The 27,088-nt window shown below is 38.1% G+C and overlaps 1 protein-coding gene across 1 annotated transcript; it reads left to right on the top strand.

Annotated features, from left to right (window-relative positions):
• Positions 1-976: 976 nt before the first annotated feature.
• On the top strand, positions 977-17,349 carry e2f3 (E2F transcription factor 3). Its single transcript, XM_065294516.2, has 7 exons — positions 977-1,439; positions 2,621-2,723; positions 2,837-3,056; positions 7,363-7,534; positions 7,668-7,778; positions 7,869-8,007; positions 14,380-17,349. Exons 1-7 carry the CDS (start codon positions 1,188-1,190, stop codon positions 14,658-14,660), a joined length of 1,278 nt encoding a protein of 425 aa, XP_065150588.1. The 5' UTR covers positions 977-1,187; the 3' UTR covers positions 14,661-17,349.
• Positions 17,350-27,088: the final 9,739 nt, after the last annotated feature.

Below are 27,088 nucleotides of genomic sequence, written 5' to 3'. Positions count from 1 at the left end.
TCTGCACTAAATGGCAGTGCAGTGGTTGGACAGTGCAGATTAAGGGGTGGTACTATCCCCTTCTGACATCACAAGGGGAGCCAGATTTCAATGACCTTTTTTTCACATGCTTGCAGAAAATGGTTAACCAAAACTAAGTTACTGGGTTGATCTTATTCACACTTTCTAGCACTTAAACATGGAAGATGTCAGATATTTATGATATGTCCCCTTTAAAGGGGATAGTTTATCCAAAATGAAAATTGTCATTTGTATGACCTTTATGATTTTTTTTCCCTGATGAACACAAAATAGATATTTTAAAAAATGATGGTAAGCACACAGCTGATTGTAACCATTGACTTATAGTAGGAAAACAAATATTATGGAAGTATTGGGAAAAATTATGAAGATATTTTAATAAATGATGGTAAGCACACAGTTGACGGTACGCATTAAATTCCATCGTATTTGTTTTTCCTACTATGGAAGTCAATGGTTACAATCAGCTGTGTGCTTATTATCATTTATTAAAATATCTTCTTTTGTGTACATCAGAAAAAATTAATTCATACAGGTTTAGAAAAACAGGAAGAGAAAATGATGACAGAATTTTCATTTTTGGGTGAACTATCCCTTTAATATCATACTTTTATCTGGAAGACATTTTGTGTTTACGTTTTTGTTAAATTGATAAGCACCTTTAAACGTTTAACTAAGCTTTTTTTTATTAAATGTTAAAATAATTTGGCAGCATTTTTCGCATATCTTACGCCCTCTAGAGGATAAACCGGAATAGCTCGAATTATACATCAAGCGCACTCATTGGTTCCAAGACGCGTACGCGTCATCACCCGGAAAACAGAATCGTGCCGGCCAATGATTGGCCGTATGCAAATCGCTTTCAAAATTTTCCCGGGAAATCCGAGTTTCGCGGGAGGACCTTTCGCGCGTAAACCTCATCCCCTACTTCATTGTCTGCTTCCTGGAGCCATTTTTCGCTCTGCGGGGAGGGAGCTCGTACTGGTTTTTAATCGCTTACATCGAGCCTTTTAAAATTGAGCAATTCAATTCATATTACAGCGATGCATTCTTCAAACTGTGCTTTTTAAAAATCCGTGATTATTTTAAGTCTACCCGGACGGATATCATAGAAATTGAGCGTTAAACCACAAGTGGGACAAAGGGAACCTGCGCCTCTATAAATCATGAGAAAGGGGTCTTCCTCGGTCCCAGGACAAGTAATGTTAGGGATGAGGAGTTCTCCCCGTGAACAAAACACTGTTTTTGCTGTTGTTTCCGATCGGCGATCTACAGCTTACAATGCAACGCGTCTACAAATAAACACTCCACCGTCCACAAATAATGTATGTTTGCCTGAGGTTTCTGTTGGCAGTCTGTACACAACTCCTCTACAAACAGCGACCCATGGGACAGGACTGCGACCCGGACGACCACCGGTAACAATAATGTTAATGCTTGTTTACTTTCTGTTGTGTTGCAAACATACTCTCTGCAAGCGATAAGTTGTTAAGCTAAGACACCTTTAGCTTACTTCTGCTGTCATCATGGCTACCAGTAGAGTTGTGTTTTTATGCTTAATACATTTAAAATAACACTGTTTTGTTTAACGGCGTAATTTGGATATTTAGCGACTAAAATCGTTGGATAAGGTTCAGTAAAACTCTTATGGCGTATGATTGTTTACTACAAAACGTAAGTTAACTTTACTGTGTTTTCGCATAAGTTAGTCGCTCTGGAGTGTTAAGTTTAAAATAATACCTTAGACATGTACACAAACTGTACTAGGCAATGTAAGTGCAACATATGTGTGTCTTGCTGTTTTACTTTTAGGGGAATACAAGCAAAGTAGTGTGTGTTGTTCATGTAATCTCTCGTTTTTATATGAAAATTTGTTTTATTTTTTTAAACTCCGGGGATGCTTTTACAGATGTTATAGTTTATATTAATGCTTTCATTATGTTTAAAAGATTGAATTAATGAAGTGTAGGCCCTGGTTTGTTTTCTTTGGTTGGGGGATGGAGTTGGTTTTGAGCTCGCGGACTCTGAGCTAAGCAGAATGCTTTGCTAGCGGTCGTTTTTGTAATTTAATGCATTCGTCTTGGTTTCTAGTTGTAGGTTAGTTTTAAATTATGTTAGTTACTTTCAAAATGACAAACATTAATGCTATTAAATATTTTAAACGACTACAGATGGATGCAGTTAATGAAAACAGCTCCTGACATTTATCTATATTTATCTTTGAGTGGCCGTCGTTAAGTTACTTCTTGGTAAGATAGTTAAGTTTTCACGCTGTGGTAATAAAAGACATTCATTGTATTTGCAATTAAATGAAACGTAAGCAAGCAACAAAGAGCTAATGTGAAATTAACCTGTGCAATTGCTGCCATTTTAGGGCTATTTTAAATCTTTTTCGTGGGGGGTTTGGTTGATCAACTGTTCCTGTAGCTCAAGTTGGTGAGCATTGTTTTAGCAGTGCAAAGGTCATGGGTTCGATTCCCAGGGTACAAACATGAATCACTTTAAAATGCTTTATATAATAACATCTGTCACGTATTGTGTTCACAAATCTGAGTTTTAGTTTTTTATTCTATTGGTTGCTCTTTTTCTTTTTACATAGGCCAAAAGGAGACTGGAGCTCGACATTACTGACCATCAATACAGTGAGCCGGCTAAAACACTTCGAAGTCGCAAAGGAGCTCTTAAACTAAAGGTTCCCAAAGGTAATGTATTTAGTGTGTCTTCCACAGTTTTAACACACAGTAATAAGTGGGTTGATAACCTATATGACCTGTGCATCTAATAAATTCTGTATGCATGACGACTTGCATTTCAGCTCCTAAAACTCCGCCGGAGAAGACGCGTTATGACACATCATTGGGCTTCTTGACCAAGAAGTTCTGTCAGCTGCTGGCCGAGTCCTCGGACGGCGTATTGGATCTGAATAAGGCCGCCATTGTGCTCAATGTTCAAAAGAGACGTCTCTATGACATCACTAATGTGTTGGAGGGCGTGCGCCTCATCAAAAAGAAGTCAAAGAACAACATCCAATGGCTGTGGGTTTCACTTACAATTACTTGATTTTTACAGTCAATATTAAAGGTTTAAAGGATTATTCCACTTTCAAATAAATCCTGATAGTTTACTTGCCCCCATGTTATCCAAGATGTTTATTTTTCTTTGTTTAGTCGAAAAGCAATTGAGTGTTTTTTTTTTTTTTTGAGGAAAGCATTCTGGGATTTTTCTCCATATAGTGGACAGTTTCAGTTAGGGATGGGCAGTAATCATTTGACGGAGTACTTGAACGTGGCATCGACGATCGATTACGAAAACGATGACAGTTTATTAAATTTTTTTATTTATGCCGGCATTTGGATATCTGGTTAGCATTACAAGCGCCTGTGGTAGTGAAGACTGGATGAGTGTTTGACGTCGATGTAAGTTGACATCAGTACCATGCGTGATTCAAAAGCTTCCTATGTGCACTCGCGTCTGCCGCGGCAACCCCGCTGATCCGCGCAACGCTGTGACGCCTCACAACATTGAGGCACTATTGTTTTAAAAGGATGCATTCATTTTTGGATTCACTTCTGTAAGATGAAAATACAGTCAGTCAGGTGCAAAATGACACTAGCGCCGTCACAAGCTCCCTTATATCATCTCATTTAAACCTCAAATGTCAAGAGATACCAGAGAGCCAAACGAGCATTACACCTTGACTGAGAACAGGTGAGAGGACGACACGGCTAATTGCTATAGCTGATTAATGTTATGAAGCTTGTGCTTCGACTGGGCGTGTTTTAAAGCGCGCTGTAATGGTGCACATCCACAACGGGAGTTAAACTTTCTGTCCAGTAAATATTTATTTTCACCCTGACTGGTATGCCCCGCCCCTAGTTAATAGAGTACTCGTTTTTCACCTATGGATTAATCAAAATGAAAAAGTTATATAAATGGTTTAAAATTGTACTTTCAATGCAGCTTTAAAGCACTCTAAATGATCCTAACAGAGGCATAAGGGTCTTATCCAGACAAACAATCCTCATTTTCCACAAAAAAAGTACTTTTAAACCAAAACTTCTTGTCTTGCACTTGCCATGTGACGCGCCAGTGCAACCATAAGTGTTATGTAATTGCATCGAAAAGGTTATGCGTTCCCTATGTGAAGCGCACACTTGCCGACCAGTTTAAACAATAAACTGAGACAAAGGCATTAATTGGTATCTTTCCACATACAACAGCATCTGAACGCTCCTCTTTCTCCACACTTGTAAACATTGGCGCGGTAGTTTCGCATGCGTCATGCATGACTTTTCAGCGCGATCACGTAATACGTAAGGTCCCGGTGGCACATCATAGGCTAGTGCAAGATGAGAAGTTGTGGTTAAATTTTGTTTTTTTGCAAAAATGACAATCGTTTTACTAGATAAGACCCTTCTGCCTCGGTTGGGAGCCATTTAAAGCTGCATTGAAACGATAAAATGTTGAGGTCCACTATATGGAGAAAAATCCTGGAATGCTTTCCTCAAAAACCGTAATTTCTTCTCGACTGCACAAAGAAGTAAATGAACATCTTGGATGATGTGGGGGTGACCAAATGATCAGTGTTGTAACTGTTAAAGGCCGAATGATGGTCCTTTTTTATACAAACGCTAGGGTCTGTATACATTGCGCGTGATGCAGTTTGTCATCAGAAGAGTGCACACATACTGTATGCACACTGGTGGCAACGGGCATGGATCGAACAAGCCAATTAAAGGGATAGTTCGGCCAAAAATGATATTAAACCCATGATTTACTCACCCCCAAGCTGTCCGAGTTGCATATGTCCATCGTTTTCAGGAAATGGAAAAATTTCGGATATTTTATAAAATGTTTAAGATCTTTCAGTTGATTAAATGTATAATGTTACAGGGTCCACCCAGAGTCCACGACCTTCAAGTCCAAAAAAAGTGCGTCCATCCTTCACAACTTAAATCCAAACGGCTCCAGGATGATAAACAAAGGTCTTCTAAGGGTAATCCGCGCAGTGTTGTTGTAGAAATATCCATATTTAAAACTTTATTAACGAAAATAAATATCTTCCGGTAGCGCTGCCATCTTAGTCGCGTCCGCATTCAGGAGAGACTATTAGCGTAGTGTGCGCACTTTTCTTAGTGACGTATGACAAATTCGGAGGGCGGGGGCACAGAGCAGCAGCAGAGTAGCCTCCGTAGGCTGCGTAAGCTCTTATCCTGAATGCGGACGCGACTAAGATGGCGGCGCTACCGGAAGGTATTTATTTTCGTTAATAAAGTTTTAAATATGGATATTTCTACAACAACACTGCGCGGATTAACCTCAGAAGACCTTTGTTTATCAGTTGTTTATCAGTTAATTTTTTTTAACACTTTAAATGCTTCTTACGACTATACCTCTACATTGAGTTTAGGCTTACTTTTTGAGGAGTTAAAAAAAAAATCATTGAGTACATGTCAAGTATTCCTTAAAATAGCGGAGATGCGGTTTAGTGAAACAAACTAGAAAATGACAACAGTAATTAAAGCATATAAATCAGCGCTACGCTGCCTCGCCCTCTCTCTCTCTCGTTTGCTCTCTCACGCACACACACACCGTGCGCGTGGATCAGCTCCTGGGTGAAGGCAAGAATGCACATCCTGGTGAATTTCGGAAGTTAGACGACTGAGCTGCAGCTGCCTGGCATAAGATTTATAAAAACACATTTGAGAAGAAATGCGCAGCAACTCAGAGTAATTGTGAAAAAGTATTTTAAGACCATGATGCCAATTTTGCGCGTGGAGCAGCAGTTAACTTATGTGCAATCTTCCGGCATTGCCTTTGCGATCGACGTATTGGACACCCCTGCTCTAGGCTTTAACATTAATGCATAATCAATGAATAACTGTATTGACGTTAAAGCTGCAAAAGCGGATGTTTTCGCCGACTCTTACAGAGTTTTTTAAATGAGCGCATGCGTAAGAACAGCCCCCCCCTTCACAGCTCATTTCTAGGGAACGCCTCCCAAAACTGCTCGAGTATTGGAACACGAGTGTTTGTTTACCACCGGCATATGCTGTGTCGAGTCAGCGGATTAATTATGTGAAATTATATAATAATAAACACACATAAGACGTAATGTTAGCTCAGTCAACGCCACTCCAATTTCAACTAGCATGTAGCAGACTGGTCACTGCCTTACAACTACAGTAGAAGAACAATGTCAATATACCTGACTAACAGTACAACAATAATTGTTCCACAAAGAAAGAATAATCACTGTTACCTGTCCAGAAGAATTTTTGCGAACTGCGCGTCTCTCTTGACACCTCTCTGTTCCTTCATTGCTCTTTAGCGTTGAAATGTTTCTCCAAGAACGACTCTGGTTAGATTATGTTCTTCTGACAGTTTTCTCCTTTTCTCAGCGTCCTCCTTCGGGTTTCTTCTCTTCCATGGTTCAAATTCGAGGAGAAAAGTAGGAGCGACAATGAAAACAACACGAAACTAACAACGGAGTTTCGTGCACTATGCGCATGTGTCGCCTGGGTAAAGTTACTATAGAGCCAACGTGCCCTAACAAGGAACGTAATGGCAGTGATTGACAAGCCAGACGGCCATCTGCTGATGCGAACGCGTAAACGATTGGCTGATGTTTTTAAGGCCCTACATTGTGTACAGATGACGTATATTAATATCATTACTTTCAGTGCACCTAATAAATAGTCTTTTATCAGTTAGTAAAGACCGTTTCAAGTAGGGATTGACCGATATGGATTTTTTTGTGCCGATATCGATTTTTTTTTTCCCCATCAGCCTTAGCCGATGACCGATACAGGCTGCCAATTTTCTTTAGCCGATAAAAAAATTATTTGACTGTTAGCCAGAGGAAGTCATTTTCACACATGCACAAGGATAACATAAAATGCTGATATTAAAATATAGTTACTTAAACGGAGTTACTTTATAACTATGGAAATCGTATTTTATAGATATTTTAAAGTACTTGCATGGCAATGCGTAACTAAATGTTAATCCACCTTGAAGAAATGCATATTTTTAAACTAAGTTTTTATTTTATTTTGACCCACAATATAACAGATTACAGGATACCCTTAGGTTTTAACATGTTAGCTTATCATGTTTATGCAAACATTGACAGTTATTCAATCTTATTTACAAAAGAAAACATTTTTGCATGTCTGTCATGCTTTGTGCTTTTCTGTTGTAGAAAAGTGTTTTTACAGATATCCTTCTTGCCTATTAGTTTGAAACCATTTAAAGCCCAAACGTGTTATTGTAGGGTTCAGCTCACTATAAAACATTTTTTTGTAAAGCCAAGCATTGACCTGTGATCTGATCCTACAGGGGCTCCAGTCTGCCAGCAGAGGAAGGACTGCTGTCTCCACCCATGTCCAGTCACAGCCTTGCCCGAGAGATGCTGGAGCTCACTCAGGAGGAGAGACGGCTGGATGAGCTCATTCAGACCTGCACGCACAATGTCCAGCAGATGACAGAGGAGATCCACAGCAAAAAATATCCTTCGCTAGCAGTTTGCTTGGCTTTTTCATGCGTGCAGTGATCACTGAAATCCAGTGAAGTTTGAAGCAAGGACCTGGATGTCAGCTTGACTTATCTTTTGTGTTGTCTTGTCCTTAACTCTTCTCACATATGCCTATGTAACATACCAGGACATCCGAAGAATAAAAAGCCTAAAGGATCAAACAGTCATAGCTGTCAAAGCACCTTCTGAGACGAAGTTGGAAGTGCCCGACCCAAAGGAGGTAATGGCGGCTTATTTGATTTAAAAAGTTACGAAGTGTGAATTTTATTTGGACTTTTGTACTTAAACCATATTTGCAATGCTCGTTTAGAGTTTACAGGTCCACCTGAGTAGCTCCAAGGGTCCCATTGATGTCTTCCTCTGCACGGATGGTGGTGACTCCGGTAGTCTGATCCATAACAGCCTTGACGTGAATGGAAATCACACTTCCTTTTTGAAAGTCTCCCAAGGCAAGAACACATTCTTTGCATTTGTTAGACACATAGGCTAGGGATACACAATACCAAATTAATGTGCCATTATGGATTTTAATTTCACTCTTCGTTTTAAATTATGAAGTCATGAAATCCTAGATGTGCGTATCCTACAAATTGTGATTCCGTTGTCATTGTGACAACTAAAGTCATGCTTAAGTACCGTATGTGCATGCAATAATTTGCTGGTTTTGTAATTGTTATACAATATTGTTTTTGTTTGTACAGTAAAAAGTGTTGATGTTAATGTATTTTGAAACCGAAACGTAAACAAAAGTTTGATTCAGCAATATAAAAACTAGGAATGCAAAGATTCAACTTATCCATTACCGACCCGTTTTCGATACCAGAATTCGGAGTATCGTCCGATCCTGATAGCAGATGAATTTGAAATTGCATGCACACGCACGCACGCACGCACGCACACGCACACACACACGAGAATGTTAAATGTGTGCAGTGCTTTCTGCTACATCTAGTATAATTCAAAATCAGTTACAAGAGCATTAGTAATTATTTAATCATGGCAGTGTTTAAGAGGACATAATGGGTACATTTGATCAAATAAATAGGCTAAATGTATTGTCCTTTATTGTGCAAAACTGTCACTGTAAACAAGGCTTTAGTGTGCAGATGGTTATTTTTGGGAATGATGTGCTTCACCTGTTCTTCACGCTTATGCACATCCCAGGTGCCGAATTGATGTGCCTAAAGCATTATGTACTTCCCAGGTGCAGAATAACACTCTTGAAGCATCTTCACACAAAGATAATAGATATGATTATACAACAGTTCTTTCTGGTTCTCGAATCTGATTGGCTAAGAGGCGTGCGATATTGTACTGATAACAGCACAGGGGGCTTTTAACAAAGGGGCTTTTAAAATAACTCCGTTGTTTTCTAGTTTTCGTTTTTCAAACGTGTGCCGTCGAACTGTTGTATAAAAGCAATATTGCTCTTGGGGTCGTGTGATATAGCCAGGGATGTGATTTTTCCGGATTAATCCGGAATTCCGGATTTTCCGACCTGAAAATGTGACCTACGTGAATCATGCAGATATGTAAAAAAAATAATAAGGGGGGAGGGGGGTATCTCACAGCCGTCGCGATGGTAACCCGGGACGGAACCACAATAGCTGTCCCCGCGCAACAGGGCCACACCGGTGGCAGATGACAAAGAGATGCATTTTCCTTCCTTTCCAAGTGTCAACAAGGACGTGTTTCTGACCGTTCGCAAATGGCGGATGGCGAAGTATGATTGTATTCACCAATCAGACCCGATCGTTTATCTCCTCTCTTCTCCTCATTTGCGACGTTTGGCTGTCACTCGCGTGACGCGAAACAAAGCGGCAAACATATACACGTCGGTTTACTTGGTGGATTTGGAGCAGCAATTTTCACAGAAATGAGAGGAAAAACGAGCGCCATTGCAGAATATCCTGGTGGCGACTGAGAGAGGGACGATGCAACAATATTGGTTCCGAAAAAAGGCAAGGAAATAAGTTACCTCATCGAGCCTGGTTTAACCTAACTGAGCATTACATTCGTGCATGAAACCTGATCGACGAACACGGAGGGGCGGGAATCGCGGGACGGAGTGGAGTCAAGAGTGATGTTTCTTCAGGCTCCGACGTGAATATAAATTTCTCTTCTAAAGTTCGGTAAAAACACATAAATGGCTTAAAATCTTGTTTAAGAATCTGTTTTATAATGAGAATCTCTCTTTTAGCGCGCCTACGTGTGTTTGCGCCGCGTGACAGCCGATTTGAATCTGACAAGAGTTCGTCACTGTACATTAAAAAATCCCACACAGACATTACAGCGTAAATGCTAGGATTAAGATTGATTTTATATATAACAGATAATCTAGATACATTTACCCTAATAAGTTTTTAAAAACATGGTAATGTTTTAATGTTTTGCTTTAGTGTTTTAATGCCAGACAATCATTGAAATGAGGGAAAAATGAAGAGAAAGGCAGCAGATATAGCATCCTTCTTCAGAAAGAGTAGCAAGAAGCAGCCAAACAAATCTTAGTAAAATACATTAAAGTAGCCTTCAAAATTCACATGATTCACATGAAAAAACATGGAGGTTGAATTATGACTATAAATTGTATGTTAATCTCAATTCATTTTAATAAAAATTAAATTATTGTAGCAATTGTATGTTACATTATTCCGATTAACACACTATAATACTTTAAAGTATTTTAAGGTTGGATGATAGAGATTTTATATGCCACCCCAGAGTAACTGCTGGCCCCTGCCTGGCCACCCCTATGAAAAAATCCCTTGGTCTGCCACTGATTAGCAAAACTCAAAAAATACATTATATTATAAATCTTTACCCGGACAAGTGACTTTTGTGCATGGACAAGTGAAACACAAATTTACTTGTCCGAAGGACAAGTTCCTCAAAAAGTTAATGTCAAGCCCTGATAAACATATTACAACAATTTACGATTAACTAAGAATAATAGTAAACTTCATTATTGTTAATATTGTGACTCTTGATGAGTCTTGATGACGTATGCAGCTTAGAAATGCGACCTCCGGAAGGCTGCAGACTTAGGATTGAGAAACGGCCTCTGTATCATCGTTTGTTTCAAAGGTTTCGTGTGTTTTAAAGTTTTAAGGTTGACCAGTTTGATTAAAATAAATAGCACCTGCACTTTTTTGTACAATTACTTCTATTTATTAGTGTCAACCTTCTATTGTTCATGTTTAACAGCTAACAAAGTTACTCATCTACAGGGGTCTAAAATTAGAAAAAGAGACCTTTAAGACACTTTATTATAACTAATGGTCCTGTGTAGCACATTTTACAGATATTTGTATTAAAATAATACTCTGGTAAAAATAGAAGTACTGATTTAACTTCTTTACTCAAGTAAAAGTATCAAAGTACAGGCTTGGAAATTTATTTAAAGTATAAAATTAAAAGTAGCCATGCCTTTAGTTCTTTATAAGCCATTGCCTACATTTTATTTGGATGTCGGCAAAATAGGCCTGCTTTTGACATGAACATTTGCATGTTGCACATTTAGCTGTTAAAGTTGGGTAAAAATGCAAAACAAAAATAAGTTAAAACATATTTTTTATCATGGTTGTTGATATAGAGAGAGGTGGTGATGGAGCAGTGGACAAGACACTTGCTTTTGATTCCCACTGTTACACATCCACCAAATAAGTTGTTATGTGTCATACTGTACAAAGTAGCATGTTGCACATCTAGCTGTAAAATGAATTAAAATGTGTTTTTTTGTTCAAATAAGTTGTTATGGGTCCTACTTTACTATCCGTATAGATCCGCCACCAGTTTGATTGGCGTGTGTGTGTGTGGGGGGGTCTCAATATATTTTCCTGCTTTTTTGTCCTTAGCCAATCACATGCCTGTATAGCTCTATATCATCACAGCTGTGATTGCCTACGGCCTCGTGCCTCTGGCCTAATCACAGCCATGATGATATAGAGCTATATCACACTCCTACTCGTGCGATATTGCTTAAGTATTGCATCCATAGCTATCTGATTTCAAACTTTTACGAGGGCATTTACACTAGAGGCTGACCGACATGTTATTATTTTTCTCTGGCCGATGCAGATATTTAGAAATCAGGGCAGCCGATTTTATGTTTACATAATCATCCTCCTCATTAGCAGATATTTTAAATGTAAAAATGTCACTTTTTACGCCAAAGTATTTAAAAAAATTATGGCTTTCTGAAGAGTTTTACAACCTCCTCCACACCATGCATTTATCAGACATAGATATTACCGGAAACTCTGCCGTCGTCATTTCTGCTCTTTGCTCTGTTTTTGTTCCATGACTTTTATTGCTTTGTAGGATAAAATCCTTCTTTGGTAGACCTGATAAGTTAAATTATTTAATCATAATAAAGTTAACATAGTAAACTTTTTTTATTTAGACTGTTATTTAGGGCAAATCTTTCTAATCGCTCTTAAAGCACATTTACATTCTCATTTCTGAGGTGCTGTGAGTGATGGATTGCGCTGACAGTGACGTCTTGTGTTGGACAGCTCTGTTGTTTCAACCGTTCATTCAACCGATTCGCGAACTGACTCCTTTGAAACGATTTGTGAGCGTTTTGTGCTAATCCAGTTTGGCCAACGCAAAACTTGTAACAGTGTTACTGTAACAACACTGAAAACATTTCCTTGCTAGATATGATTTGGCCTTCCGACCTTTTGCTATCGTGTCAGTAAGGGAGAGATCTGCTTGAAGCAACAAGAAGCGGCGTCACGAGTTCTACACGAGGGGCAACCTTCCGATCGCTCTAATGAAGCCAATACGGACGTGATTTAAACTGCAATTCATCAACTGGCCGCTTGAGGCTGGCTTCAAAAGGGAGTCAATTCCCATAGACTCCCATGTTAAAAATGCCCAACTTTATACAGTTGAAAATAATGTTTACAGCCTGGTAAAAAAGTGCTTTTGGTCTGTATAGCTAATTTTGCCATTTATGAAAACTGTGGTGGGGGGTGAATTTTTTTGTAACTCATCCGTTTAAATTATATTAAGCCATAAACTTCTGCATAATTAAGGGCGTGGCCGCTTGAGTGACGGTTGACCAGCCACTGCTGTCCCTAAAGTAGTGCTAGGCGGGCGTGGTTTCACCTCAGCTTCACCCATGTCCCGCCTCTTTACCATTTTCAGTTTTCCGCGAGTGATTCGCGGTGACGCGCGGCCAAGATGGCGACGGCAGGCAACGCCTACTTTAAGCTACAAAAACGATCTTCACAAGCCAATGGGTGACGTCACGGACACTACGTCCATATTTTTTTACGGTCTATGGTTCTACAACAACCGCTTGGGTGCCCGCAGATGTGCCTGGCTATTAATCAGCCTAATTTTGCAGCAAAATCGGCCAAAGCCGGGTTTTTTTTATTTTTATTATATTGCAAAATAGGCCAAATTATCGGCCCGGACGATTAATGGGTCGACCTCTAATTTACACCTGGTGTTTTTACGATTGATTGATTGACTATCCGATCAGAGAAAACGCATTAAAGCAACACCAAAGAGTTTTTTTTACCTTAAAATAAAGTTTCCAAAAAAGTTTCAGTGGTTCATCCACTCAAAACAGGGTGTATGGCACTTTCACATTCACTTTGCAGCCCTCTATCGGCCAAAACCGCACTAAAGAAGTTTCCAACGGTCTGGTAGTGGTCCTGTAGTTCGAGTGAAAACTGCAAAAACTTTAAGCCAGACCTACAATCCAATCAGAGCCAGCTATGCTGCAGTATTTACGACAGTGGTAATGAACAATTACACTTCTAACCTGTAGGGGGAGCAAAGAGCAATAAGTCTTTAGTGTTGCTTTAAGTGAAAATGTGTAAAAAGCCCCTTACTGAGACTTTTTTTAATCCTTGTGTGCGCAACACATTTCATCCAGTCTGCTTTTCCAGTCCTTTAACGCAGTAGTAAGTACCACATCGGAGTCTCCGTGAAAAATCTGACATGGATCTGTTCTGTCACATAAAGTGCATTAAGAAGAATTTGATTATAGTTCATAAAAACGTTTATGGTGCTTTTATAATACTTTGTCCTCTTTTGCTGGATCTGGTATTGGACTAACAGGACCGATCCAACTCCCATACTGTGCATTACCCCGTGGTTACTGTCAAGCTATTTAACGGTCTGGATCAGCCCTGATCTCTATCCCAGGTATCGGATTGGTGCATCCCTAATAAAAACACCCAATTTCAAAGCTGCCATGCTTAAAAAAGCCATAGAATATAGGGCTGCTTTACTTTACCGTGTATGTTCTTAATGTCATAGCTTTATTTACACTCGTGTCGTTACAACAGAATGGAGCAGACCTTAACGTTTTCTATAAATTCCTTATTCTGCTCGATTAAAACGTAAACATTGCAAATAACATCAGAAGTAACAATTCATTTACCTACACATCCTAAAACTTAATCTTATATGACTGATACACTGTAAATTGGGTGAATATGCTTCATGAGTTTGAATGCCAATAATGCCCTCTGCCGGTTGGGCATAACAAGATGGCCACTTAAACTTTTTTGGTGGCTTCACTTCTCGCTATTACATTAGCGGTCTATGCGTAATCCAGTCATTTATATAGATCAGTGGTTTATAGATCTGTTTTTAAACAATAATCCGATGTCCAATAGTGGGAATATTGCTTTTCTAGACCGATTATAGGACGATACATTGGTGCACCCCTAATATATAAGCATATTGCATTGATGATGTTTTTTCTGGTTTGGAATTAAACCTACGACCGTTGCGCTGCTAATTCTATGCTCTACCTGTTAAGCTACAGGAATGTGTTTTCACCGTTTTTCTCTTTTTAGAATGTGCTTCGGGTGAAACGACTGATGGCGTGAAGATGAATGGCAGCTCCAACGCTTATGGTTATGGTTCCTCGGATGGAAACGCACCCATGTCGCCCCTCAGTTCCTCCTTGTCCTCCATCCTCCAGCAGCCAGATGAGTCTGTTCCCTTCGTGCCTCTGTCTCCTGCTTTGCTCTGTGATGAATACATGATGAGCTTGGGTGATGAGCAGGGTATAAGTGATCTTTTCGACTCCTGTGACTTGGACACGCTGGCATTAGATGACCTCCTTAGGATATGAACTTGATCTGTCTTGTTGTGATAAGTCATACTGGTGTTAGACCTTTTTTCCCAAAGTGACGTTCACTGTTTACACTTGGATTTTGGATGAAACCGTTTGGACTATTTTAGGATGGGTAGATATACCCACAATGTAATTTTAAGGTGTTTGTAGCGTGGACAGTTGCATGATTTCTGTCGTGTTGGTGCTTGTGATGGGCAGCCATTTTTTAACCTCTGTGTTACTCTGCGTTGAGCAGATGTTGTATAAATGTTCAATTTTTTGCTTCCATGGCATCTAATTTAGTTTCTTCGTACATCATAGGATTGGTTTATGACCAAGATCAAATGTTTTTGTTTTGAATAATCCAGAGTGGTGGCTTCTGTGAATTAGTTTAATTTAGTTTTTGCTTTTAGCCACTATGGTCAATCTCAGGGCACAGATAAGGGAGTGAGAGCTTTATGTAGTCATTTTGATGAAAAGAAGAATCTAGAATGAAGTTCCTAAGCTATACTCCCATCCCTTTTGTTACCAAATAATTTCTGCATGCCAAGAAATTAATTTTATATTGCTCCATTCATTCAGCATGGTACATATGTTCTGTATGTAATGATTCTGTAGGTTCTTCTGTACTTATATTGAAAGCAAAATATTGGAAAGACCCTAATCTGTACCCCCCCCCCCCCCCCCCTTAAAGATGATTGTATTTCAGTATCTGAATTGCACTGAAGACTGGAATCTTATCGAGCTATCATGCACATGTGAATAAATTGCTACTTGATTATGCAACATTAGAAATTTAAAGATGTGAAGCTGTTTCCCCCACTAGCAGCCAGATGTAATTGATATTTTAAAGTGTGGTTTTCCGGATATGTAACCCCTGGCCCAAAGAGTTTCCCTTCTCCAGTCCTGAGAAATGTTTGGAAATGAGTGTATCGTCACTTTATGATTGCAAATTGGATGAGGTGGATATACTGCTTGTGTAGTTTTGTACCTTGTGTAACTTTTTAGGAAGTTCACCTTTAATACTTCAATATGTGAAGTAACTTGTTAATGCAGTTTTGCTGTTGTGAAACTAAATTGTGAATAATGATTTTGTGCTAGATCTTCAGTTCTGTCTTTGGAATAAGGACAATATTGATGTCAACTGTGGAAGGTATATTCTGACCATTTTAAATTAAATGAAAACACGCTTGGCCTTTTCATTATGGAAAACTGTATTCAAAATATGTGCTAAAATAAACATGAAAATAAAATTATTTTATGGTGACAATCCTTTCTCCCTGGCAGATTTATATATATATATATTTTAAATTTTCACTACAAAACTGCCAATATATTATATTAAAATGCAAACGTGAAAAGAGACTGCAAATAAATAAAAGGCTTTTTATTAATTTTTACATTTTAACTTTATTTTTGTCATCATTATTGTGCAAAGTTGTTTTTAATAGTTTTTGTTTTCAAAGTTAACTTGTATGCAAATTCTATGTTAATCATTGGGTGTGGTTTACTTGCTAGCCTAGCAGAGTGTATGAAGTCGTGTTGACAAATAAGTAACATTTCTTGCTAGATTTAGCAGCTTTTGGGAACCCATTAGCAACTTTTATTTCACAAAAATGTGCCTAGCGACTGTTTGAATGAACCTTAGTTTTACTTCTGTACACATTCGGTGCCTGTACTGCCCCACTTGTGCACGGTTTGTTAAAGAAGTCGAACCAATATCCAATCAGAATTGTTTTGCTTTATGAAAGACATAAAGCAAAACAACCAGTCACAACATTGCAGGCACAGTCTGTATGAGACAGACATCAAAGATGTAAAAAGCAGTCTAGATAGTATTTCTGCAATTTATTTATCCGTGTTGTCCGCCATGTTAATTTACTGTGAAGTCACGTTTGATTTCCGCGAGATTTCTTGTGCTCCCATTCAAGACTTGCGTTCTTTAAAGGGACATTAAGTAGGATTTACCCCATCTAGTGGTGAAATTGTATTTTGCATTCAAACGAACAGTGCTCTCTAGCGCCTCGCCTTTCCAAATGCGTGTTGCAACTACGGTAGCCGTTATGTAATCGCTGATCTCCTTGTCCGTTGCAGCTGGTTCACGTGTTCTGAATGAAAACGCGTTGTGGAAACGCGTTGGTAGGCAAGTGCTTTTTGTCCCTCTCTGCTATTATAGTTTATCAATACGGCGGAAAGACATGGAAGCCTCCTTGGACTTACCCGTTCAATGTAGGTAAAGAGAAGAAATGCTAAGCTTAAAAGAAAAGTCAGATCACTGGTAGAGGTCATTTGACACCAACGAGGACATATTTATGAATAAAGACATTGATTTTGATTAATAAAACACTTAAAACCCTACTTACACTACCTTTAAGGGAATCTGATGATGTGTGGTGTGCAGTCATGACCACATAGCGGCACTCCACACCCCATTGTTAAATCTCTTTTTTTTGCCATGAAACGGAAGAAGCAATTCTTATTTTCCCTTTGGTGACGTATATCTGAGTGAAATGAAATAAGGCAGTGCTGAATTTGAATTTGTCGAGATATGATTGAATCGTTTGAAGTTGGGTCGTGTTGCTAATTGCAGCGATCTTCTCCCGGACCCCACCCAACTGCCATACTATATTATCGGACGTAAAGAGAGATCGTTTTGAGGAGATGAGGAGATTTGCGTTTTTGATTAAAGATTATTAGGGCACATTAAAGGTGCAATTTGTAAGATATTTGCAGTAAAATGTCCAAAAACCACTAGGCCAGTGTTATATATTTTGTCCAGCTGATTACTATCAATATCTGTAATGTCTTCAACTACTTGTAAATCACGAGAAAATTTCCATTCAAAACATTGACACGGGGCAGTGCAGTCTCCTGTCAATGACGTTAATATCCATGTGACCCTTTGTCACCGCCTTTACTGACGTAAACCACATGACAACAGTGGTCGAGCTCGAAAAAAATAAAATTGCGGCCAAGGAAGCAGCTGGAGCACAAATTTAGTGAAAATAAACGTATATTTTCACTTTTTAAGCATTTTAATTGCATTTCTAGCGAGAAATTAGTATTGTAGTTTTCAAATATGTGATTATTTATCACAAAGGCGCTCTCTGTTTATATTTCAAACACGCTGCCTTTGAAGTGCGTCGGAAAGCCTTTCTCTGAGCGGCCTTCAGGCCTCCGAAGCTGAAGTCATTTCCTCAAGAGGCAGCGAGGCAACAAGTCCTCACTGCCTTGAGTTTTCGGACGCAGCGAGACAGTGTTGTGGACAAATGCGGAACTATGCGATAGCGCCTGTCAAGCTACGCGCTTGCTTATGAACTTATGGATATCTCTGTACCTTCTGCCGCTGGTTGTGTCAGCTCCTGTAAGCGTACGGGCCAACCAAACGACCCAAGAAGAGTTTGGAAGAAAACGAGAGAGGATCAATTTGGTGTTGCATTATCTGGATGGAGAGAGCTTCACGACATCATTTAACTAGACCGAGATTCTGATCCTGCTTGTGTTTTACGCGATGGGTGAGTTGTTTTGATTCGTAACCCTTCAAAAAACGTATGCTATTATATTGATCACAACATTAGTGTGTAGACTGTAATCAGCGCGTCTTCCCGCGGACGATATGCACATCAAAGGTATTGTACAGTAATATAAATGGTCATTTTAAGACACTTCACAATAAGATTTGTACTGTCAATACATTATGTCAAAAATCATTGTAGATTGTAAGTTGAAAACTTAATTCTGTGCTGTGTTTACCATCAAATTTGGACTAATACTGTAATATCAATATGACTAACAATTTCGTTTTGAACATCACATATAAACTTACATAATGAAATAAACGATGTCATCAAACGCAACATTTATAAGACTTGATTACCTTACGTGATTTCTCGTTCGCGTCTGATTGATGGCCATCAGTGGTTGAGTTAAAGACTACAAATCCCATAATTCCACGCTGCTTCAGAGCGTCAGTAAACAACATCATTGTTATTGTTTGATCTGGCGCCATCTAGCGGCGAAAAAATTTCAAACTGCATCTTTAATTAAAAAAAATAAAGCTCACTGAAGTAATTTTTTTTTTTTCATTTCTTTTGAACATGCTGAGACTTTTAAATTGTTTATTTTCTGTTATAATATGTTTTGTTACTAATGATCATGTTCTGAAGAAGAAAAAAGAAAAGAATAAAATTCATTCATTCATAATTTGTGAAAAATACCACAATATTCCAAAGCAAATTACAGTTTTTCATTTTAATTTTATGGTGACTTTAATGTTTGTCTCACATTTTGAGAATCTAATTGTGTGGCCCAGGCTTAAGTTGGCAACACAGACACAGTTACTGAGCAAGTAAACCACCCACTGATTAACCCAGCATTTTTGCAGACAGTTGAATAAAACAATGAAAATCATACAAAAACATACTTTTATGTGAGCATTAATACAAAATAAGCCTTTAAAAAAAAAATTATTTGCCGCTTTTATATTTGCCTTTTAATTTTAACATTGGCAGCCTTTCATCAAGACTGTAGTGAAAATGAAATGTGAAAACGTCAATTGCAATTTTTATTTCAGTTTGACAGGGATGATTCATTGTCACCGAAACAAAAATACAATTTAGTATTTTTAATTATGGCATGTTTTGCGTACAGTTCTCTATAATAAAATGATTATTCTTGTATAATTTTAATTTGATCATTTAATTTATTTAAAATAGCAAAAACAAATTGGCATTTTGCATACAACTAATTTGAACACTTTGCACCAGTATTTAGATAAGTAAACATCTTTTGTAATATTGGCGAAGCATCTAATTTGCCTATAAAACTTCTGCACAGTACTGATTTCATACGATTTTTTTTAAGGCTTTTTATCTTTTATTTTCTTTTTTTGATGTTTTCTTATTGAGAACTGTGCATACATTGTTTGCATTTTTTAAATAAAAGGATTAATTTGATATACAAGACCTACATTTCCCCTAAAATTCCTTGCCTTTTAGTGATTGAAAGGGCTTGAGGGATTTGTTGTTAGAAGTTGCTCACATAGCATTTTTTTCTGAATATGAGGACTTAAATTAAAACTTAAAACTTAAATTAAAACTATATTTGAAAGTGATTGTTTTTTACTCTCTCATAAAAATTTGCTGTAGTTATGCAGCTGTTTGTCAGTAACTTAATGTAGATTTAAATGTATGTTATTTGGCAACAGTTTGTAAAAAAATAAGTCTATAAAATAACAGCCTCATGCAAAGCATTCTGTGAACCAGAAATCCTCATCAACCTTTATCTGTTTTTTCCTTCAGATTTTGGTTCCCAGAATGTTTTGCATGAGGCTGTTATTTTATTTTTATTCTGCAAAGATAGACTTGTTAATATTTAATGTTCATTTAACTTTAAACAAACTGTTGCCAGTAAATAACATACATTTAAATCTACAGTAAGTTACACCAACAGCTGCCCGTAATATTGTCATTTTTACAGACATTTTTTATAGTGATGAATAATGTTTACTGATCTGTGCCAACTGTTTTTAATAGGTAACCATTAAATTTATCAAAAATATATGTTGTAATAATTTCCCTTTCCTTTGCTTGCCATTAGATGTCACCACAATCCACAATCTTGAAAATGTTTTACTCATGTAGTCAGTGTAATGCTATTTAACTGTTTTATATAAACAAAATAAGTGCATATTTCTTTATTATAATTGCTTAGGTGCACTGTTTTCTGCAGTATTATTAATGGATTATATTAATAAGGTGCATACGGCATGCATTTTTTATTTTTTTATTTAATATAAGAACAATGTTTTATTTGTGTTTTGAGGCCCATGTGGTTAAATGTTTCATTTCACATTAGTTTTGTATTGACTATGCGCCCTCTGTTCTTTAAAAGACTGTGGCTCTGTGGCTGTCTGCTCTTTGTCTGAAAGCAAGGAACAGTGAATGGGCACTGAATCTATGATGTAATGTGTTTTTAGTAGTCTTTCCTTCGTCTGCCAATAGGGGGCACTGTTGAGACACCAAACAGGCCCCAGACACTTAACCCAATTCCCCAGTTTTGCTTGCCAGACACGAGGTTCATGGAAAGTCACAGATTTTTTTACCAGTTATTCAGAAGATAGCATGCATCCAGCAGTTAAAACAAATGCTTGCAGCTGTTCCCATTGGTTATGTGAAAACTGATATTTGGGTGCCCTTGATTAATGCCTGATTCAGCTGCTGCTGCTGTTGTCCAAACAGGCACCACTGGGAAATTTCAGCCGGTGTTGCAAAGCACTTATGTAAACCACACATGCGTCTAATTCCCTGTATCTTTATTTTATGATCCACCTTTCCAAAATGTTTTTAAAAACATTATTTTATTCATTAATAGATTACTGTTTAGATCCCACAGATCCATCCTTAAACGTACATGCACAGTGAGTGTAGAGACGCCACACACGTGCGCTCAAACGCAGTGTACGATACTCCTCATTCATAAAAGCAGGCGGCGTGTTATGATGGGCACTGATTGGCTGACTGGTACACTACGCTGCGAAACGCCGCATCCTATGTGGCCAATCAGAAGCGGGCTGCTCTCCATTCTCTCTGCTCTAGTGTTTCAGTAGTGAGTCTGATTACTAAACTGGATATTTCTGTGTCTGTTGCTGCAATCAGAGGTCTGTTGTACAGTGCCAACAAAAAACAGAAGGTTATTGCATTGCAAAAATTGCAGAAGAGGCCTATAACAAATGCAACACTTGAGTTTATAAAACGCTAAATGCATTTCACGTTTTTTATCTTGGTGTTGGTGTGTGCATACCATGGTTGCAAGAAAGGCAGTCATAAACTTAAACGCACCGGATTCTTGCTATGTTGTTCGAATTAAAATGTATATCATGCCAGTCTTTGTGTTTTGGGAAAATGATTGGGGTTATCCAGCTGGGAACATGGGTCATTTTTGTTCATGATTTTGTGAAATGCACAGATGTCTGATATTTACACCCAGATGTGCAGTTGTTGACTAAATTGCCACATGCTGCCGGACAGATGCCCCTTCAGATTACTGGCTGGCCAAATGTTTAGCACGTCTGCCCCAATTTATACGAAACTAATTGTGTCTGCGATGATTTGTCATTGATATTGCACATGGGTCATGTTGTATATGCTGTATATTTTATATGAATTACAGGTGTTTTATTAATAGTTATGTCATAATGCAAGCCTTTTCCCAAACTGCTTATCTTTACCTTTTGAACTTATATAATATTAGTTAATTTTATATTTATACAATACTTAATATAATACAAATTGACAGTGATCAATATTTCTTGGTGAAAGACAAAATAAGATTTTTTGTAAAGAGTGAATGTACTGTTTGTGTATTTTATTATTGATTGTATTAGATTTTTTTTAGGCTTTGACAGATATTGCCAAGTTTATTGTTTTACAGGACAACGTGTAACACATCATCATTCAATTTAATCAATTTTTTGATGGTGCATTTTTGTTTGTTTGTCTGGAAATTGTTTTATTTTGACCTTGCTGACCTTTTTTTTTCTTTTTTTAAATAAACGTACATTTTCAACCATAAGATAGTAATGCAGAAAGTACAATGGTAGTTTTTATGCAGTTAATGTTAATAAAGAAAATAAATAAATCATTTAGTCAGTTTATGATCTAACAGGCTTGAGCAACCAAACTACACTTCCCAGAATTCTCAGTAGAAGCATTGCTTACATGTTTTTCTGAATATAAAATTGCTACATTAAAACATAATTATATACGTGGCATAATACAGAGCCCTTAAGGTGACATTGGAGTAAAAACTTTTATCTGTGCGCATGTGAAACTAAACTTTATTTAATTTTTGCTCCATGTCCCCTTAGGGGCTCCGTAGCGTACTGTTATTGCGATATTATTTGTGTGTTTATAAAATGCAGTGATGATAAAATTGCATATTGGGTGTGCCTCATACATCCTGAAAAGTGAAGCTGCTGACTCTTTGATCGCCCCCTGGTGGCTGGCTGCAGTACAAGTCATAAACCCCGCCCTCTCCATGCAAACAAATGGAACTTGTGTCAAAATATAAAAATAAATTACACTTCCAATAAAATTTTCCTAAAGATGGTTTTGGTCCTTTAAGGTAATTGTTATATATGTTCAATTGTTCATTTTTTTGTGATTAGTTTCATTTTAGCTAGTAATTTGATGCTATAAAAACGGGGGGTGTCGTTATGATTGACATTTGTGATTGAAAGCTTCTCTGAGTTGTATGTAACTTACCTTATTTTAGCAAGCCAGTCAAATGAGACGTTCAAGGGGCGTGATTGAATTGGGCGTGCAAGGGTCTGGGCGAAGTTTGATACCACAGCTCCACCTCTAGACTCCACAGACAATTCCTTCTGCACGTGCCCTGTGTCCAAACTGACGTTTTTGTATAACATGCCAGCGCCTATCGTCTGACATTTTACTTTTGCTGCGTCCGAAACTGCCTACTTCTATACTATATAGTATGCGAAAAGCAGTAGGCGAGGTGAGTAGTATGTCCGAATTCATAGTATTACAAAAACAGTAGGCGAAAAGCATAGATATGTATAAAGGCTAGATGGCTCAAGGCGGAGTCAGCTGTGTCGTCACTTGGCGGCCATCTTAGGTCAGTGCTGCCATAGTGCTGCTCCCTGCTGCTGTGGACGGAAGGTGAGTGACATACGCCAACTAAAATGCTCGTAACTTGCTGAATTCTTGATGGTATACCTAGTACTTTACCTGTCTAGTCTGCTTAATATACTATTTTCTTAATAAACTCCGTGGCTATAATTTTTCACAAGTATGCAGTTAAATAGCCGCATCCCTGACGTTTATGACACACCAAGCCGTTTGAAAATCGGTTGAAAATTGAGCAAAATATAGTTATTTCAGCACTACATGCACAATAGACTTTAATGTTATAACTGGACGAGCGGTCCTGTCCTAAGATGGCCGCCGTGTGACGTCGTCGGGTCCCATTGGCTCTCAGTGCCGGTAAGCCATCTAGCCTTTATACATATCTATGGCGAAAAGTACCCAGATGACCTACTACTTCCGGTTCAATTTTGAAGTGTGCATACGACGGACACTTCACTATCCCATGATGCCCCGGGAGAGAAGTTGTCCAACGAAGAAGAGGCGTCATATTAAGAAATGACGGAAGGCGTGGCTGTATTTGCGCTGGTATGACATGACGTGATGATGACGTATGTCACGTGATGTATCAACATGGCAGATGTAGAACATCCGAATCTCATTCATACTACCAGGATTCAGGTCACGTTCTTTCTGATCCCATTTTTTAAACCCTAGTTAGTGTGTAATGTTGCTATAAGAGCATAAATAATACCTGTAAAATGATAAAGCTAAAAGTTCTCTGCAGGCGATATATTTTCTTTAACAGAATTCGCCTTTCAAAGCATACAGCGAACGTCCGGTTTGGACTACAGTCCTCTACTTCCTGCTTTAATGACGTCACTAGAACAGTTTTTTGACTAAACTCCGCCCACAGGAATACGTCAGTCGCCAGTTAAGCTAACGTCAAGCTAAGCTGCTATTGGATAACAACACACTAAACAAACTACACAATCAGAACTCGATATGTATTTCTGAAGGAGGGACTTCATAGAACAAGGAAGACATCAGCCTGTTTTGATGACAGTGAAAACAGCGCTATAGAGATAAGTCAATTGTGTGAAAAATACTGCATTTTTTACACGTGAATCATGAACACATCTTATATTGACCACTATAAACACAATCAAAGCTTTAAAATACATAAATAACATAAATAACATAACTGTATTATCAATGCTGCTGTGCTCGACTACACGTGGCGCTGCGCAGAACGTACGGCGAATGATGTCATAGTGTTGCGCGAGCGATTTGAAAGCCCCAGCTTGCCAGAACATGAATAATTGTGAAAAGTCAGTAGCTCAACAGGCAACGCAAAGGTCATGGATGAATACATTAATGTAAATGTAATAATTAAATAAGGTACTAATAATGGCAATGTCTGTGTGAGATGAGGTAATGTGTGCCCCCTTCATAAGCACCAGCTGGTGATTGTCAGTTTAAATAGGCATGGCACAGATACCCTGCGCTGTCCTGGTGACTGTCAGTTTCTAACTATAGAACAGCACATCACATTTAAGGGAATGCAGAAAATCATATATGGTAGTAATGCATGAACTATACTAATATCATACATGTAGCATTTGTTAAAGTGAACACTTCTTGCGTAAAGCAACTAGATGTGCAGATTTTGTTTGGCTAATGCTACCTTCAGAGGCATATACTAAACTTCCCATAAGAGTGACAACGCCTTTCCGTCCCATCTAAGAACCTCAGATAGCGGGTTAAGACATTGTGTCCCTGATCTGGTCATTTGCATTCTATTTGCATACAGTTGCCCCCCCAAGCCTGTGAGTAATGTCAAGATGGCACATTAACTAGTATTCTCATTTGCATGGGAGACGCTTAACCAGAGTTGCTCTGTTAGGTGACCTTAATTGCCTTTGTCCTTGTAGAGGGAGAAAGCAGCCTCTGATTGCTATTAATTTCATTAAGGAAAGCATCATTATGACCCAGAGAATACATTTGCATGCTGTCGGGATGAGGACACGCAAGCTGTTCCCAATCAAGTAACTTTTTGCGCATGTAGTAGATGTTCTGTCATACTTTTCGTAAGGATGAAAAATTGGGGCAGGCTATGATAAGTGTAGCGTTCATCGGCACGATCAATCTCACTCAGAAAAGAAGCAGATGCATTCATTACGTTCGTGGGGGAGGTTCATAGTTTTGCCACGTTAAACGGTCTGGGTTTGGCTAGGGGTTAATGTGATGGTTTAGTTTAGCTGTCACTGTCTCGGGAGAAGTCAGAGGGCTGTGCTTAGGGAATAAACTCATTTTAATCATTATGCTGTCTTTGTCAGGACATTTCAAGAGAGCGTCCCGATGTTTTGAAAGCTGATAGCTTTACCCTTCTGAACCCTTATAGATGGTTCGGGAAGTCTGAAACCTACGTTGAAAGTCTGGTATTCAAAATCTAATTTAAATGCAGTTTTAGGATTTTGAAAATAATGAAGAGACATTATAGCATACAATAAATTAACCATTTATGATTCTGTAATAAGCCATTAATGTGTTTTGACATTGACCGTTGACCATGTTAAAGGATAATTCTGGTATTTAACACTTTGAGTCTCATTTCTGGTTTGTTTTGGATGAACTACAGTGATGGACACAGAAATTTTGACAATGGGTCGTGTCTTGAGTTTTTGGCTACGTTCATACTGCAGGGCTTAATGCTCAATTCCGATTTTTTGAAAAAATTAGATTTTTTTGCAAGGCCGTTCACATTTCCAATAAAATGCGACCTTTTGTGGTCTCCTGTGTGAACGTGAAATAACCCAGAAGTGACCCGCATGCGCATAAGAGTACTCCAAGTTCAAAGAACGTCACTTGTAAGCTAACGTTAAACATGGATGTCAACAACGTTGTAGTCAACAGTGGAGCTCTTTTAGCAATATTAAATTTATTTTCCCAACGGAGCCAGCACAATTACAATCTTCTGTTTTTTATGTAAAATGTAAGGTAACATTTGTTTAATTATTCCTCATATCATTTTAAAGGCACGATCTACAGAACATCACACAAAAAACATTTTGATAACTACACCTAAAAAAAATAAAGGTGATCCTGCCTTGGAAACTCCGGCTACAATTCAGTGTTTTTATATAATTTGGAGATTTAGCGCGTCAAAGCAGTCATGACAAAAAAAACGACAAATGAGAAAAGACAAATAATTTGTGTTTGTTACTGTAAATGATAAAAACTAAGCTTTATATACAATTCATTAAACGTTAATTTATAACAAGAAAAACACTGAAATTAATGATTTTATAGACACTTCGCGTTATTATTTAGCATAGAAATACCTGCTTCCTTGCTTTGACTTTGATCATCTCTGTATTCACTTTAGATACAGAAAGACCTGATGATATTATTTATTTCAGGAATCTCTTTGCTATCATTTGAAAGTGAACACACGAAGACAGTCGTGTCAGGCATAAATATAGGTTTGGTGCAGATATTTTCCGTTTCAGCACCGAAATTTAAAGAAACGGCAGTAGTTTAACTTTTGACAAAATAACCAGTTTGTTTTAACTACATTTTAAAAACTTATACCCGTCGAAAAACATCCGTTTTTTAATGTTTAGTTTGATGAACTCCTAAATATGAGACGAAGAGCACCTAGCACGTTCGGCTAAATTGCATGCGCAAGCATGGCCAGCACGCAATAGCGCAACATCGATACAACGAAAAGCAATCCAAAATTTACAGACTTAAATTAGATCAGAATTTACGTTTATTATAAATACAATTTTTTTTTATAAAATAAGGTTAGAAGTAACAAAGTGCAGAACAAATATGCAA

The sequence above is a fragment of the Paramisgurnus dabryanus genome, chromosome 19 (genome assembly GCF_030506205.2).
Source record: "Paramisgurnus dabryanus chromosome 19, PD_genome_1.1, whole genome shotgun sequence".
In the NCBI taxonomy this organism is placed as follows: Eukaryota; Metazoa; Chordata; class Actinopteri; order Cypriniformes; family Cobitidae; genus Paramisgurnus; species Paramisgurnus dabryanus.
This window is presented reverse-complemented; position numbering and strand designations above follow the sequence as displayed.